Source organism: Vigna unguiculata, chromosome 1 (assembly GCF_004118075.2).
Source record: "Vigna unguiculata cultivar IT97K-499-35 chromosome 1, ASM411807v1, whole genome shotgun sequence".
Classification (NCBI taxonomy): Eukaryota; Viridiplantae; Streptophyta; class Magnoliopsida; order Fabales; family Fabaceae; genus Vigna; species Vigna unguiculata.
In genome coordinates, this window is record NC_040279.1 from 22,419,657 (window position 1) to 22,438,677 (window position 19,021).

At 29.5% G+C, this 19,021-nt stretch overlaps 1 protein-coding gene across 1 annotated transcript; it reads right to left on the reverse strand.

Annotated features, from left to right (window-relative positions):
- Positions 1-925: 925 nt before the first annotated feature.
- Positions 926-1,759, reverse strand: LOC114189720 (constitutive coactivator of peroxisome proliferator-activated receptor gamma-like). Its single transcript, XM_028078382.1, has one exon. The coding sequence runs from the start codon at positions 1,757-1,759 to the stop codon at positions 926-928; it is 834 nt and encodes a 277-aa protein (XP_027934183.1).
- Positions 1,760-19,021: the final 17,262 nt, after the last annotated feature.

The window sequence follows — 19,021 nt, forward strand, 5'->3', positions numbered from 1 at the left end:
ACTTTTACTATTACACTCAACGTGCATAATGAAAAGTAACTTTTACTTTGCATTTTCTTCTATGTTTCTAAGAACAATGTGTTAAGCATACAAACTCAAATGGTTGGTATGCTTTCTCAAAACCAATTGCGAAATGTGATTCAACTTCATTTAAAGGTAGATTTTCCTATGTTAGACTAATGCATCTAGTAATTTCCACATATGAGATTCGTTTACTAATTTTTCATAGTAATATAATTGTCACATAATATATTATTTACTATTTCGTCACGAGGATATTCATCCTATTGTCTTATAAATATAAAGTTGGAACTAAGTAAAATATAAATAAATTTTGTTGGGGGAAATGGTAGGAAAAGTATGATGATTTCATAATGATGGTTAAGGACCTCTTTTAGACCCTAGTATTAAGCACTAACCAACTACACATCCCTTATTAGGTTTTCATTTCACATCAAATTTTGGTGCGCAAATTGTTCAAAGTTGGGTAATCTAGAGACACTAAAAACTTCTCTTTGTTAGCTTTATCTTTGTTTTTCTTGTTGATTTCATGCTACAAATCCCTTTAATAAACTAATTATTCCCAAAAAAGTTGAAATATATTAAGCCAAAGCTAAGTGATTAAGTTGCGTATCCAACTAATAAAATTGACCAAATGAATTTTCGTGATACCTTGCTCGTCATGAGTTTAAAATTTTTTTATTTCTCTTCTAAGTTTTTTTCTTTATTAATGATTCTCCTGGCTAATAATATACACAATTTGAAGAAAAAAAATATTTTGATAATTAGGTTTTAAAATTTATTACAACATATTTATTTATTCATTAATATCTTCATTCATGTATATATAGATAGAGTTAGCAAATCCATTAATTGAATTTGCCTTACACAATTATAGTTTTTGCAATATATTGAATATTAAACACTAAAATCCTAATTGTGATTCCAAAGGTGGAGTTGGTGGGACTTCTCGTTTGATATCATAACCATTACTGGATTGTATGAAGTTGTTGCGGGCTGGATTTGAACCTGGTGGGACGAGTTTGTTGTGGAGTGGATTTGAACCTGTTGGGACTTCTCGTTTGATATCATAACCATTACTAGATTGTATGAGATTGTTGCGGGCTGGATTTGAACCTGGTGGGACGAGTTTGTTGTGGAGTGGATTTGAACCTGTTGGGACTTCTCGTTTGATATCATAACCATTATTGGATTGTATGAAGTTGTTGCGGGCTGGATTTGAACCTGGTGGGACGAGTTTGTTGTGGAGTGGATTTGAACCTGTTGGGACTTCTCGTTTGATATCATAACCATTATTGGATTGTATGAAGTTGTTGCGGGCTGGATTTGAACCTGGTGGGATGAGTTTGTTGTGGAGTGGATTTGAACTTGTTGGGACTTCTCGTTTGATATCATAACCATTATTGGATTGTATGAAGTTGTTGCGGGCTGGATTTGAACCTGGTGGGACGAGTTTGTTGTGGAGTGGATTTGAACCTGTTGGGACTTCTCGTTTGATATCATAACCATTATCGGATTGTATGAAGTTGTTATGGAGTGGATTTAGACCTGATGGAAGTTCTAGCTTTATATGATAACCATCACTTGATTGTAAGTAGTTGTGATGAATTGGTTCTAGACCAATTAGTGTCTCTCTTACACTTCGAGGAAAGTTTGCGGCTATTGCATTGTTTATGAATAATGCATAAAGAACAACGGTAAGAATTGATGTAGATGAAGCCATAAGAGAGATTGCCATTTGTTTGAATGGATGAAAATAGATGAATTTAACTTGAGAAAAACTAGTAATTTATATAGGCTCAATTCAGTAACTTAGCGCATGTTTGCTTTGTCGTTATAACTTTGTAGGTGCTTGTATCTTTCACACTATTAACGTATCAAAGTAAGGAGTTAGATTTTTTATGAACGTCTTTTAGAGGGTCATGAATTGTAACTGAAAACTTATTGTTATTAAAGTTGTATTTTTTGTTTTAATTTTAGTGATAAGAAAATAGCACATCCTTTTTAAATTTTATTTAAAAAGGTGATTCTAAATCATTCTTGTGATAATATTTTTCAATCTACAATGTGATATATTTGTGAAATAATTTTTCTTTAATAATGAATGTTATAATTTTAGGTTTTTATTTTATTTTTTAGTAACATGTTCACACATTTTGGATTGCTTATTAGACGTATATTTATGAAATATTTCTCAAAAAAACAGGGATGTTTACAGTTTTTAGTTGCTATTATAACGTATAACCCTTCATTATATTTTAATGCTACCATAAGTGCTTTATAACATTTCTCACATTTAACTTTATTTAATAATACACAATTTACGTGAACACGTTTTCCTCCCATATTTTACTGAATATTTTTTCGTTATAATATTACTTAATTATTTATTTTTCGTGTAAAATAATTTATCTTCAGAAAATACAATTCACTAATCTTCACATAAAGTCAAATCGTAATGTTTCATGAATATAAGTTTTAGATTTGTAATCTATTAGTTCTTAGTTATTTAGAAATATGATTTTTTATTAAAGAATAAGATTCTATATAGTTTTTGTTGTAAAATGAACATTTAGGATCCACCCACGATGATGTAGAAATGTATTTTTCCTTATAAAACCCTTCTCATTTTCATCTTCAAAAACTTTTATAAACACGGATTTTTATATTAATTAAAAAACAAAAATAAGTCATTTAGTAAGATAACTATAATTGTGTTGTGGTTAAAATGGCTTCAAAACAGTAACACGATCATTTTATGCATTGTTATCACGTTAAGTGGAGTATGTAACTGTCTTAGGAATTTAAAAAAGAAATTAAGATAAATAAATATCATGTTAATATACATTTATAAATTGATGGGTGTTAGGATTTGATTTTTCAATGAGAAAAAACCATAAATTACATAAATGTGCACCCTATACCTTAATGAACAATATTAAACGACCAACATTAAGGACAAGGAGTTACGACTTTGATTTGATAATTCCTACCCTTCATATTTAGTAGCAGGTTATACAATAGTTTTTACTTATATCCTAATTTATAAAAGAGTGACTTTCTCAACTGCAATTAAAATTATGAAATTGTGATTGGTTAACTAGCCAAACAAGCGTTGAGAATAAAGTAAAATCACTTAACCAAGTACACATTAACATCTAAAAATCTTTTTAAAAGTGCAAGTTGCATACCTATAGCATAAGCCATGTAAAGGCTTTAAAAAATGATATTTAGTTTTGCTTTGACCTTAAATATTCTCATTTTCTTTCAAATAAATTGATAAAAGGAAACAAATGTAATATCATACTAACAAATAATTTTGAACTAAAAGGAAATAACAAAAGAGCACAATAAAAAAAGAACATAAAAAACAGAATTTAAATATACTAATATTTGATACTTTTAAATCCAGTAACACAAATTAATATCATAAATGTTAATATGATTATCAAACTCAAAAATATTTTCGAAATTGATACAATAATATTTAATCCATCTTCCCCTAAAAGAAATAGACGCAAAAAGAAGCTTAAGCTAAATTAGTTATCTCATAAAACGTTTTTCTTCTTTTAGTGAACCTTATAATTTTTTTTTTCAACTTGACTCTATATCCGTTTCAGCATCCATTTCTTTGGTGAATTGTACTATAAATACAAAAACATTTTTCGTAGAACATTTTAAATAAGTTGTAAGACCTATTAAACGATCTATAAAATCATATATGAATATATATATATATATATATATATATATATATATATATAGATTGCATGATCTTACTTAAATAATTGACAACAAAATATCATACAAAATATTCATTCTCAATAAAAATTCAAAATTCTCTATCTCATAAGTCATTAAATTTTAGAAATTATAAAATATTTTAAGATCATCAAAGAATGTTCTATAATACCCTATAGTTACAAGAGTGGATAGTTAGAGACATGAAGGAAGACATGTGTAAGAGTAACTTCCTTAAACATAGGAGTGAAAAAACGGTCCGCTCGACCCATTTTGATTCAGTTTGTCCTTGACTCGCCAAAAATAGATCAGGTTAGGCTAGCCCGCCACTGAGAAACAGATCAAGAATTGCAAATCATTTATCTCGCCACAAGGCAGGTCCACAGACTGGTAGGATGGCCCATCACTTTAAAAAAAAAACTTTATTTATAAAATTTGTTTGTCTATATACTTGTAAATGAATATTTAAAACATATATAATCATATAAATATTTTCTAAGCTTTTAATTGATTAATTAATATTTTTAATTGGATGAATTAAAATAATTATTACATTTATATGTTAAATTACTCTATTATAACTAATGATTATAATTTAATTTATAAGTGTTAATGATTTAAATTATAATAATAGTGCATATTTATATCTTTACAAAAATATGATATAGATAATTTAATCTTTTTAATTATTTTTAATTTTAAAAAATAAAAACAAAAATCGGGCTAGGCAAGCCAGGGACGGGCTAGGCGAGTCGGACCAAAACGGACTAGCGGGTTAAAAATTCCAACCCGACTTGCCTTGTTTTGGCGGGCTAGCTCGTCAGGGTCAGTCCACTTTGTCACCCATACTTAAAGATGATGATTGTAACTACCTTTACTCGTTACTTTCAAGCACATGTGACTGTAAATATTTTCACATGTCACTTTCAATTCTATAATGATTTTAACTATTTCACATGACTTTTAACTGTCTTAGGAGTTGAAGAAAAGCTAAAGATACGTGAAGAGTTTCTAACTTCAACATATTACTTTCAAGTCATGTGAAGGTTGTAACCACTTCACATGTTTTTGTCTTGAATTAAGGAATGTCTTGTGTGCTATTTTCATGTGACACTTCATCTTTCAAGGGCCATCCATATGATAAACAAAGATTAGGAAGTTAATCATAGGTTAATTAAGTGTAGTAATTTGTTCAAGTATCATCATTAGACTCATGTTCACACTAGATATAATCATTACTTTTATATTCAAACTTAGGATTCTTTTATTTTCACATTACTTAGTACTCGTTTTATGAAGTCTTAGTTGAAATTTTGTGTCTATAAATAAGGCTAAACTCTGTCATAAACTTATAATTGAATATTGAACACAAATTTGCTTTTTTGAGAAGAATTTCAGTGTCTTAAGATATTCTTGAAGAGATTCATTACAAAATCCTCATTGCACATATCCTTTTGAACTTTAATTCGAAGGTAAGGTGTTATTTTCATTTAATAGTTTGAATTCATTTTCTCTTTCCATTTCTTGTTTGGTTTTCAAAACCTGGCACAAGCTTTCTTTAACCTTGAATTTTTACTTCTTCAAACACATTTCAAATTAATAGATTCATCCTCCTTCTAATAAATGCATAAGAAATTTAATGTAAAAAGGATACATAATATAATTTCTTTATATATGAATTATTTCACGTGTTGAAAATTAGAAAGTTATTACATACCCACTTATAAAGTTGATAGAAAGAAGAAAGAATAAGCTTTGCATAGAAAATAAAATAATGTATGTTATCTTTTATAATGCCTCAAATTTTGAATATACGTGGCTTGTTGAATATGACCACTCCTTAAACATTTTTCTCTTACTATTTTCCTAGTATTTTTAATAGTGTAATATTTTGAAAATGCTGTTTAGAGTTACTTGGATAAACACTACAAATAAAAAGAAAACAGGTATTACAAACAATCAATATACATTGATAATTGCAAAATCTATCGGTAATTGTATTTTTCTGACGAATTACCAACATGCAAGAATTCGTAGGTAAAAATGGACATGACCTTCCAAGGACATGACATCATGTATGGGACATTATCGATCGATAAATTCGTTGATAAATGAAATGCCATTTTCACGTGCAATGGGCTTTATTCTGCATTCAATTCTTTAATCAATCAAACATGCCAATAAAACTGCATTAAAATAAAAACAACCTCACATATGTTTGCTAATTTCAGCTAGGCATTCCAAACAAACATCTTACTATACCATACAAACATCAATTGCAATATGTGTATATAAGTAAAGGCAATCCAAAAAAATATCAATAACAATATATTTGCAAGTAATGTATCCAAACTAGATTAAAAAAAACACATCATAAGTATGTAAAAAGAAGTTCTAATAATCTATATAATCATAAGAATTATTTTCTTCTTCTTGAGCGTGTTGTTGCTATTATGGCTGGGGCTGTGGCTAGACTAGAGTGGGTTGCTGTTGTGATGGCAAATCCCTAGTCAAGGGACCAACCACAAGAGTCATGGCAAGAAGGATCCAAGAGGATTAGGCTTCAACTAAGTTAAATATGCCAAAAATGATGTTTACATGGGCTAAAGAAGTTATGAAGGCCTAGTCTAGGATTCTTTGTAAATATTTAGAATAATATTTTGGGCTTTGTATTTTGGACCCAATAGAATAGGATTTTCTTTGGACCATGTATTAAGCCTTGGAGGAATTTGGGCTTAAAAGTATATATTTGGGACCAAAAAGGGAGTTGGGCCTAACTTTGGGCCTATGGTGAAGCGCATAATGCTAGAGTATTCTAGCTCCTTCATGCACCGAGCTTGCTCACTAAGCTTGAATGTAATGCCTCCATGCAAGGAAAGTATGACTTGCTTAGGTGGCAAGTCACACCTCCCACATGCTCCTTTTTGGCTCAAATTTTCAACTTTCTAGCACCTTTTTTCCCTCCTCTTTTTGGAGACACCTAGCTCCATTTTCCCCTATAAATATAGGGGCTTACCTCAGCTAATGTTAGCTTGAATTTTAGTACTGATTTGCTACCAAAATGTGTGCACATTCCTCTTACTTGAGCTCACTTTAGAGTAGTTTCCTTACTAGTCTACTATAGCTTCATTCCTTAAGAGTTGGCCTCACCTTTCTTAAGATATCTTCATCTCCACATAACCAAACACTCCCAGCCTTCATTCTTCGTAGCTTTCGCATCCTTCAACCTTCAATGGAATCATCTTCTTATGTGCAACCTACAATGGAGCAAAGGAGAAGTCATCATGCTGGGACGGTGTTTGGCTGGACTGATGTTATTGAAGACGACTTTGGGCATCAAGAGGAAGGAATTCCATGACTACATTTTGGAAGCTTTGAAATTAGTAGCTCAAATATTCATAAGCTTGTTCAAGTGCTTCTAGTTGTTCCGTGAGTAGGTTCATGGCCTCCTCAGCACTAGTAGACAAAGATGGTTGGTCCTTAAGAATACCTCTTCTAGTAGTATAATTTGTACCAAGTTGTCTTGTGCCATATAATCTTCCTTTACTTTTTTCCACCGATAATATCAACCCAACATTGTGTCCCAATGATGCCTTCCTTTTTAGCATTATCATTATGCTCTTCTGATGCATCAGGACATGGCCCTAGTTCGCATATGACCTATGAGAGTCTACTTGAAAATTCTTCCTGTTAAGGGAAAAGAATGAGAAAATAGTTAAATATGATATAATTTTAAGTTTAAAAGAAATAATACTAAAATTCTTTTCTTATATATGTGTTCTCCAAGACCTTTCATTAACAAGCCTACTAGATCCCTTGTGAAGATGAGTTTGTTGAAATACCTTATCAATAAACACATCATGTCTGAGCTCATATGTCTCTAACAAAATATGGGGTTATATATGTACATAAATTTTAAAAGACATAAGTTATAACATAATATGAAAATAAAGGGAACTAAGGTTTATACCATACGAATAACATGCTCATGAGTGGTAATGGAACCACGTGTGTGTGTAAGGTCTCAACCTTTTCTAAAGCTCTATTTCTTTGGGTTGTAGCACATTTATTGCGATAGTTGGGAGAATTCCAATGTTTTAACAATTTATTCTTTATATGCTCCCCAATCCAATAAGGGTATTCTCCTACAATCCTAGCATCTCTAAACATCTTAGATAGCCTATAAAATGCTTTGTTGTGGAATTTTTTTTTAACTAGTAGAGGACCTATGCATACGCACGGGTCATGTTTTTTTTTGTTACTTTTAAAACATATTATATTATTATTATACATAAATTAATAATTTAAATGATTACAATTATTATTGATTTAATTATATATAATAGTAATGTTATTATTTAAATACATTATTGGTTTAATTAACTATAATAATTTGTAATAATAATAATAATAGATTATACTAATAATTTTAATATTAATATTAATATTAGTAATAATAATAATTATTATTATATTAAAATAAAATATGTATGCATTGTTCAAGTAAAATGTAAATATGGTTCCATATAAATTAAATACAATATGAAATTGATGTTAACATTTTAAATTTCTAAATAGAAACACAAGTAAATACAAACACTAAACACTTATATGTTATATTAAAATGAAATACATATGTACAGATCATTATTAAAGTAAAATGTAGGCATATGATGTAATATAGTCCCCGTACAAAATATATACAACATGTAATTGATGTTAAATTTTTTAAATAGAAACACATGTAGATATAAACACGTGTATATTATATTAGAATAAAATGTGTATCCACAGGTTGTTGTTACAATAAAATGTAAACATATGGTTTAATATGGTCCCGTATAAATTAAATACAACATAAAATTGATATTAAATTGTTTACATAGAAATACATGTACATATAAACACTTGAATGTCATATTAAAATGAAATGCGTATGCAGTTATTAAAGTAAAATGTAGACATATTGTATAATATGGTATTGTACAAAATAAATATAACATGAAATTGATGTTAACATATTTAAATACAAACACATGTATATTACATTAAAATGAAATGCATATGCATGAGTTGTTGTTAAAGTAAAATGTAGACATAGAGTGTAATATGGTCCGATAGAAAATAAATACAATATGAAATTGATGTTAAAATTTTTAAACAAAACACATGTATATTTTATTAAAATGAAATGCGTATGCAAGGTCATTATTAAAGTAAAATGTAGACATACTATGTAATATGGTCTCGTACAAAATAAATATAACATGAAATTGATGTTAACATATTAAAATGAAATGCATATGCATGAATTGTTGTTAAAGTAAAATGCAGATATACTGTGTAATATGGTCTCATAAAAAATAAATACAACATGAAATTAATGTTAAATTGTTAAAATGTTTAAATAAAAACACATGTAGATACATATACTTGTATATTTCATTAAAATGAAATGCATATGCAAGGGTTATTGTTAAACTAAAATGTTGACATACTCTTTAATATGCTCTCATATAAAATAAATACAACATGGAATTGATGTTAAAATTTTTAAATAAAAATACATGTACATATAAACACTTGAATGTTATATTAAAATGAAATGTGTATGCACGGGTTGTTATTAAAGTAAAATGTAGGCATATTGTGTAATATGGTCCCGTACAAAATATATATAACATGAAATTGATGTGAAAGTTTTTAAATAGAAAAATGTATAGATATAAACACATGTTTATTATATTAAAATAAAATGTGTATCCACATTCCTCTTAGGGTAAAATGTAGGCATGTTGTGTAATATTTTCCCGTATAAAATAATATAACATGAAATTGGTGTTAAAATTTTTAAATAGAAATTTATGTACATATTAATATATGTTAATTATATTAAAATGAAATGCGTTTGCACGGATTGTTACTGAAGTAAAATGTAAGTATATTATGTAATATGGTCTTGTACTAAAAAAATATAACATGAAATTGATTTTAACATTTTTAAATAGAAACACATGAGGATACAAACACATGTATATTATATTACAATCAAATGCATACACACGAATCATGTTTATATACATGCTGGTATTTATTTTTATCATTTTTCAGTTTTCTGATAATATATTTAGTATGTACATCAAGTTACCTTTGTACTTATTGATATAGTATGGTAGACTAATTATAAACACCTATTTTAAAAATTGACGTTATATAAAGTTAAGTGTAACGAAAATTGAACTATAATAAAGTTATTGTTATTTTAAATGCATAAATTGTTTTATGCAATATTATGATCGATATATTGTAAATGTATTGAATATTTATGAAATTCAATAAAACTAAAAAATCTATCAGACAGTTATGGGAATAATAATTTAACTTGTGTATTTATTGATTTCCTTATGTAGAGTGATAAATATATTATTTAAATATTCATTTGGGTTATTGACAATAATAAACTTATCTTAGCTAAATTATTTAATAATAATAACATGATTAAGTAACTAATATTTAAATATGACATTATAATATATTTTTGTTAGTTATTTTTTATATTTAAATATAGATTTGAGTTTATTGAAAATAATCGATTTATATTAGGAAAAATATATTTTGTATAATTAACATGAAATTTCATATTTTTGTTAGTTATTTTTCATATTTAAATATAGATTTGTGTTAATTGAAAATAATTAGTTTATATTAGAAAAAATATATTTTGTATAATGAACATGAAATGATATATAATTGTTAATTATTTTGTATTGTATAATTGCTTATTATTTTTTAATGTTTGACAACACTTAATTATTAATTATGCTGATTATTTATTAATATAATTCATATTTCATCGTGCTTATATAAGCTTTATGAAGTAAACTTACTTCGCAAGTCAAATCATTACATTTTCAACGGTCAAATCATTACATTTTCAGACTCAATATGAAAGGTCTAGTTTTGGCACTAAGCAATAGTTATTATGTGTCTTTTCAATACCTCTGCAGTTTGATTTTGTGGAGAACCTTTAGATTTGGTGAATCGGTTTTCTAGTATTATACTCAGTATGTCTATTAATTTGGTTATGTGATAGTCTAATATTTTGTGTTAATTAGTTGACTGCAGGTAGGTTATTCCATTGAAGTTTTTCTTTTCCCATTATAAAGTATCGTGAAATTAATTATAAATAGTTCTTCTCATGATAAAGTATGGTCAAATCAATTATAAACCCTTCTTTTCAAATTTGACGTTATTTATAGTCAAGTGTGACTATGATTAACTATAATAAGCTTATTTTACTTTGGTTAAAATACCTTTTTGGTCCCAATTTTCATCAATTTTTTTCAAATAAGTCTTAATTTTGGTTTTGTGTTCAAATAGGTCCCAATTTTTGTCAATTTTGTTCAATTGGGTCTTTTTTTGCTAACACCGATTAAATCATGAACGACCATGAACAATGACTGCCACATGTCACTTCATGTTTTTTTGAATTATTATTTTTTTTAAATTTTTTTAAATGTACACGTGTCAACCCAATAGCGTGTCACTTCGTGATTTTTTTTGAATTTTTTGAATTTTTTTTAAATGTCCATGTGTCAACCCAGTAGCGTACCACTAGGGATGGTAACAGGGTAGGACGGGGACGAGTTTCGCTATCCTATACTCATTCCCGTAAAAAAAATTCATCCCTATCCCCATGCCCAAACCCAACGGGTATCAAACTTTTATCCCATCCTCATCCCCACCAGCTAACGCGTATAATCTCGTACCCATACCCGTACATGTTTCCTTACTACTTCAATATAAATTTTAATTATTTTATAAAATAATAAAAAATTACGGTAAAGGAAACATAATATTATCAAATATTCAAAATTAGGAGAATGATTGTTTATTCAATATCAAATATTTGAAATAAATTATAATTGTTTACATTTTAGATTAGAATACCAAATAAAATTTCACGAGAACCAAAATATTTATTAAATTTGCAAACTACAATCATTAATGAAACCTAGTTGATAAAATTTAGAAATATTTTTTTAAAAATTTAATGAAAAACAAATATTCAAATTAAAATATATTTTAAATGTTTATTTACTTCAATTTTTTAAATTCTAATGAATCTCTTTTTTTATACACTAATAAAAATGATAGTACATCACTTAATCAAAATGATGCAAATAACAAATAATAAACATAAAAATAAAATTTTGACATAGATATTGTATCTTTTGAACTCCAATATATGTTGGATGGTGATAAACAAATATTCATGACAATTACATTAAATATTGATGTTGTAGTAAATAGAAGTTATTTATACAATTATAGTGAAAAAATTACATTATGATTTTTGATATAATGAGTTAGAAAATAAAAAATAATTAGATAAAATATACTGAAATAGTATTCTACATGATGAAAATAAACATTAAATAAAAAAATTAAAAAATTAACAAATGTGTGTCTTAGAAAAAATTTGAGAAACTATTGAAAGAAATCGTACAAAGGAAAACAAATGTATAATTAAAGGTATGATAAGATGAAAAATACCTTAGAGATCTAAGAACACTTCTCAAATATTAACATATATACTCAATGAGAAATAATTGTTTTAGCGAAACAAAAGAGTTATTTAAATGAAACAAAAATTAATAAAAAAAAGTAATTTTTTTATATTACCTAGTAAATGAAATGTTTATGCTATTAAACACTTAAATTGAGAGTATTAAACATACTCATGTGAAAGAAAAATATATAATAAAAAAAAATATTAAAAAATAATAGAAACTCAAATATGAGACATAAAATTTTAATTGACATACATCATTTTAACATAATTACATAAATGTTATGCTAAGATGAAAAATATATTGGAGATGCGAATGAGTTTCATAACAAATCAAATAATTAGATTAAATAAAAAATTGAATATATATATATATATATATATATATATATATATATATATATATATATATATATATATATATATATATATATATATATATATATATATGGTTACTTAACTAATTGTGAATATTTTAATAATTTAAATGATGACGAAGATATGGCGGGTATATGTACATCCCCATAACCATCCCTATACCCAATTGAAAAAATCGGGGATTCCCCATACCCATACCCATACCCAGTCAATGTGGGGATTCCCCGTCAAAACATGGACGGGTTCGGGCAATACCCACGGAGATGGGTTTATTTGCCATCTCTACGTACCACGTGTCAAAGTCAATGTTTTATATTCAATTTGGTCCCTATATTTGTTATTTTTGTTCAATTTAATCCAAGTTTTGTTAATATTAACCAATTTGGTCCCTCTCTAAATTGAAACCAAATTTAATTTTTATATTAAAATTCACATTTTTTATTAAATATTTTTATATAATATATTAAAATTCACATCATTATAACTTTGATATAAAAATTAAATTTGGTCACATCTTTGATAAGGACAAAATTGGGACTAAATTGAACAAAAATAACAAATATAGGGATCAAATTGAATATAGAATATTGACTTTGACAAGTGACACGCTATTGGGTTGACACGTGGACATTTAAAAAATATTCAAAAAAATTCAAAAAAATCATGAAGTGACATGTGGCATGCTATTGGGTTGACACGTGGACATTTATAAAAAATTTAAAAAATAAAAATAAATTAAAAAAAAATAAAAAAATAAAGAAAAACCACGAAATGACACGTGGCAGTCACTGTTCATGGCCATTAATGATTTAAACGATGTTAGCAAAAAAGACCCAATTGAACAAAATTGACGAAAATTGGGACCTATTTGAACACAAACCAAAATTAGGACTTATTTGAAAAAACTTGACGAAAATTGGGACGAAAAAGGTATTTTAACCTTTTACTTTCAATAGTTAAATTGTTTTTCTACGATATTATGATCGATTTAATATAATTATAAAAACAATAATTTACCTTGTATAAGATTAATATTATAGAAAAATTCATTAATAAAATAAATATATTATACAGTTATTAAAATTATTATTAGCTATAATTATAAAATATATAATATTACTTATTATAGAAATATCAATTAATTAAAGGATTTGAAAAGAATATTTTTAATTATTATTTAAAATAACTAGTCATTTATCTTTTATAATATTACTTATAGAAAAGTTGATTAATAAGAAAAATGTACTATATAACTAATAACACAATTATTATGAATCATAATATATGAATTGTACTATAAAATTCTATAATATATTAAAATGAATTTTATATTTTTTTTGTTATTGTTAGAGTTAAATGTATATATTTTGTGCAATATGATCCGGTAAGCAACGAATGATAAGTTTTTTTCATGTTTTTTGAAATCTTGTTGTCATTCCATGTCAAAGTAATCAATTAAATTGTCCATCCAATGGTGATAGCCGCTCGATGCTTAACGGTCAAGACCAAGTCAAAACGGTTACTGTAGAATAGTTTCTTTTTCTTTCTTTTGTACCAGTATATATTTCATATACTTTTCCTTTTCTTATCATCAGCTGTAACAATAAAATGTTTACTTACTCACATTACAAAATTCAGTTTCGTTTTCTACTCTTTCGTGTTCATGGATCTCGTAACTTTTCAACCCTTACGCAATGTCAAACAACACCTCTATCCACAAGAATCAGGTTAAATAATATGGTATCAGAGCTCTTCTCTTGAAGAGCTCTGTTGCGCATCACTCTGATCTTTCACCCTCTCCTTCTTCTTTTTTCTTTCTGGTTTACTCTGTATTTTTCGTTTTCTCTTTCTCCCTTTCTTCACCATGGCGTCGCAAGATGATTCCAAGATTGTTGTTGGAACTGGTGATTTTAATGCTCCACACAGTTTTCTCCACCTCCATCCCAGCGAGAATCCAATGATTTCTTTGGTTTTATCTGTCCTGGAATCTCACAACTATCATTCATGGAGCAAGTCATTTGCCACTGCCCTCAATACGAAAAATAAGGTCGAGTTCATTGACGGCATCGCTCCTGAACCTGCCAAAATAGATCCTTCACACCAAGCCTGGAAGAGATGCAACAATATGGTTGTGTCTTGGTTAACCCATTCCGTTTCACCTTCTACCAAACAGAGTATACTATGGATGGATAAATATGTGGATATATGGAGAGATCTTAAATCCAGGTTCTTTCAAGGAAACCTCCTTCGTATATCTGAATTGCAATCGGAAGCTTCTTCCCTTAAACAAGGAAATGCCTTTGTGATTGAATATTTTACCAAGATGCGAGTTTTTTGGGATGAACTAGATAATTTTCGCCCAGATTTGATTTGCAATTATTCAGCTAAGTGTTCTTGTGATCTTGCTGGAATTTCTCATCAAAGGAAGACGGAGGACCACGCTATGCAGTTTTTGAGAGGCTTGGATGAACAATACAATAACGTCACCTCTCATGTTTTAATGATGGATCCAATCCCATATATTTTAAAGATCTTCTCCTATGTTGTTCAGCAAGAAAGGCAAATCGGAGGACACAATTTCTTTAATGGAGTTGAAGCCAAGATTAATAGCACCACTGTCACTTGTAGCTATTGCAAGAAAGCTGGTCACACCGAGTCTGTCTGCTATAGGAAGCATGGGTTCCCTGGCAGCAACAATACTGATAACAAAAACACAAGGTATGCTAAAAAGGTTTGCTCCTTTTGTGATCGCAATGGGCATACAATAGAAAATTGTTACAAGAAGCATAGCTTTTCACCTGGATATAAAGCAAGCAATAAGAACAACGTTGTGAATAGTATGGACACTATTCAGGAAGCTAAGAATGAATCTGGTGCAGAAGACCAAGATTTTAAATTGTCATAACAACAATATCAAGCTCTCATGAGTCTACTGAAGCAAAACCGTGGTAATGGCACTAATAATGTATCTATTAATCAGGTTGGTCCTATTGTTTCCTGCAGCATGAACCAAGGTAAAAATAATTGTTTCTCTTTGATTGGTTTGAACAATCATAATAATTGGATTATAGATTTTGGTGTCAAAGATCATATAAGTTGTTCCCTTTCGAATCTGATTTCTTCAAAATAGATATCACCTATAAATGTTAGTCTACCTGATGGAACAAAAGTTCAGGCTACACATTTAGGTGTTGCTAAGATTTCTGAAAGCCTGTACATAAGAGATGTTCTTTTCATCCCTGCTTTTTCATATAACTTGATATCTATCTCCAAACTTGTTTCTCATTCCAAATACTTTGTTATTTTTAGCACTAACACTTGTGTTATCCAGGACAAGATGTCAATCAAGAAGATTGGTATAGCTGATCTTCAATCAGGATTATACATACTAAAAGGTGATAAAGAAGTTGGATGCAATCTCTCTTCACGGGTTTGCAACAGTACTGTGAGTCAGAATATTTGGCATATGCGGCTTGGACATCCTTCTTGTCAAAGAATGCCTATTCTCAATAAAAGGTTCTGATATATAATTCTTCCTAACACTACAAGTTTTGATGTTTGTCACCTAGCTAAACAACGTAAATTGACTTTTCCCGTTAGTACTTTATATGCTTCCTTTATTTTTGATCTTGTGCATGTAGACATTTGGGGCCCATGTGCTATGCCTTCCATGAACGGTGATAGATACTTTTTTACTATTGTAGATGATCATTCTCGTTTCACTTGGTCGTATATCATGCAAAATAAGGCTGAAACTCGTGTCCACTTAATCAACTTTATTTCCATGGTTAAAACTCAATTTCAGAAAAAGGTTAAAATTATCAGAACAGATAATGGTTTGGAATTTAACATGTTGCAATTCTTTAACACTGAGGGCATCATTCATCAAACAAGTTGCATTGAGACTCCCGAGCAAAATGGGTTAGTTGAAAGAAAACACCAACATATTTTAAACGTCACTCGTACCTTATTGTTTCAATCAAATTTACCTCAAAATTTCTGGAATTATGTTGTCCAATATGTTGTAACTTTAATAAACTGTTTGCCCATTCCTTTTCTTAAAAATTCTAGTCCTTTTGAGATTTTGCATGACCATTCTTTCAATATGAATCAGCTGCATGTTTTTGGATGCTTGTGTTATGTTTCTACTATATCTGCCAATCGGACTAAGCTTAATTCCAGGGTAAGATCAGGCTTGTTTCTCGGACTCAAACAGAATGTAAAAGGATATATTGTGTATGATTTAAAATCACATGAAATTCATGTTTCCAGAAATGTAGTTTTTTATGAAAGCCAGTTTCCTTTTAAAACTCAAATTCATGCGAACTTTCCTAAAAATGACACTACTGTTTCTATTCCTGCACAAATAAATACTTATGATTTAGATCTTCCTCAAGCCAGTATACCCAATAATGACTGTGATACTGAAAATGATGTTGTTCATAATCAAAATGATATTGATCATACTGTTTCCAATGAATCTGACGCAACTCAGCTTGAACAAACTATTGATTCTGGTATTGAAGATAATTTTCTAAGGAGATCGATTAGGCATAAAACTGTTCCTGCCTATTTAAAAGATTTTCACACTTCTTTTATAACTAAGTCTGATAGTAATTCTAGATATCCCATTGATGCTTATGTTTCCCTAGCAAGGCTATCTCCTTCCTTTAGACAGGTTATCTGCTCCATTGATTCTCATGAGGAGCCTGATTCATATGAAGTTGCTTCTCAACACAAGCATCGGCAAAAAGCCATGAGTGAAGAATTGATAGCCCTTCAACAAAACAAAACTTGGACAATGACTTCTTTGCCCAAAGGGAAACATGCTATTGGATGCAAATGGGTATACAAGGTTAAATATAGAGCAGATGGTAGCATAGAACGCTATAAAGCGCGCTTGGTGGCAAAAGGGTACACACAAAAAGAGGGTCTAGATTACTTACACACCTTCTCATCCGTAGCCAAGATCATAACCATCAGGTTAATTCTTTCCCTAGCTTCCATACATAATTGACACTTAGAAGATTTAGATGTTAATAATGTTTTTTTACATGGTGACTTAGATGAAGAAGTTTACATGCATTTGCCTCCAGGTTTTAATGAACATGATAAAAACCTTGTCTGTCACCTTCATAAGTCTTTATATGGCCTTAAACAGGCTAGTAGGCAATGGTACTCTAAGCTTTCAGAGTTCTTATGTTCCCATGGTTATAATCAATCATTTGCTGATCATCTCTGTATCTTAAATTTAATGAATCCCGCATCATTGCCTTGCTTATTTACGTTGATGATGTTATCTTAGTAGGAGATGATATAGATGAGATCAATGCCATTACTGATTTACTCAACTGCACCTTTAGAATTAAAAATCTAGGAAACTTAACATATTTTCTTAGTTTTGAGATTGCAAGGAACAACAAGGGCATTCATTTATGTTAGCAGAAATACACCCTAGACATTCTAAAAGAGGCTGGAATGCTTGGATCTGCTCCCATGCCAACACCTATGAATTTTTCCAGACACAAGAGCACAAACATAGGAGAACCTCTCGCCGATCCTACCCCTTTTCGTAGGCTTCTTGGCCGTCTTATATACCTCACGCACACTAGACCAGATATCACCTTTGTTGTTCACCACTTAAGTCAATTCATCACAACCCCTACCACCTTACATCATCAAGCATCCATGAGGATTCTGCGTTACTTAAAGCATCATCCAGGACAAGGGATCTTCTTTGATTCCATCAGTAATCTTCAATTGAAAGCCTTCTGCGACTCCGATTGGGCTGGCTGCCCTACAATAAGAAGATCTATAACTGGCTACATCATATACATTAGCAACTATCCCATTTGCTGGAAATCCAAAAAGCAACAAACTGTCTCTAGAAGTTCTTCCGAGGCAGAGTACCACGCTATCGCTTCAGCCACATGTGAGATTCAATGGCTCCATCACCTTGTGCAAGACTTAAAAATTGATCACCAACGACTTTCCATTCTTTACTGTGACAATTTATCAACAATACAAATTGCTTCCAACCAAGTATTCCATGAGAGGACAAAGCATATAGAGATAGATTGCCATTTGATAAGAGAAAAAATCAAGCAAGGGGTCATCAAGCTCCTCCATATCAATACTCATCACCAACAAGCAGACATTCTGACTAAGCTCTCTCCCCTGCTGTTTTCCACAATCTTATGACCAAGCTTGGGCTCCTCAACATTTACGCCCAACTTGAGGGGGGTTGTCCAAGTAATCAATTAAATTGCCTATCCAATGGTGACAGTCGCTCGATTCTTAACAGTCAAG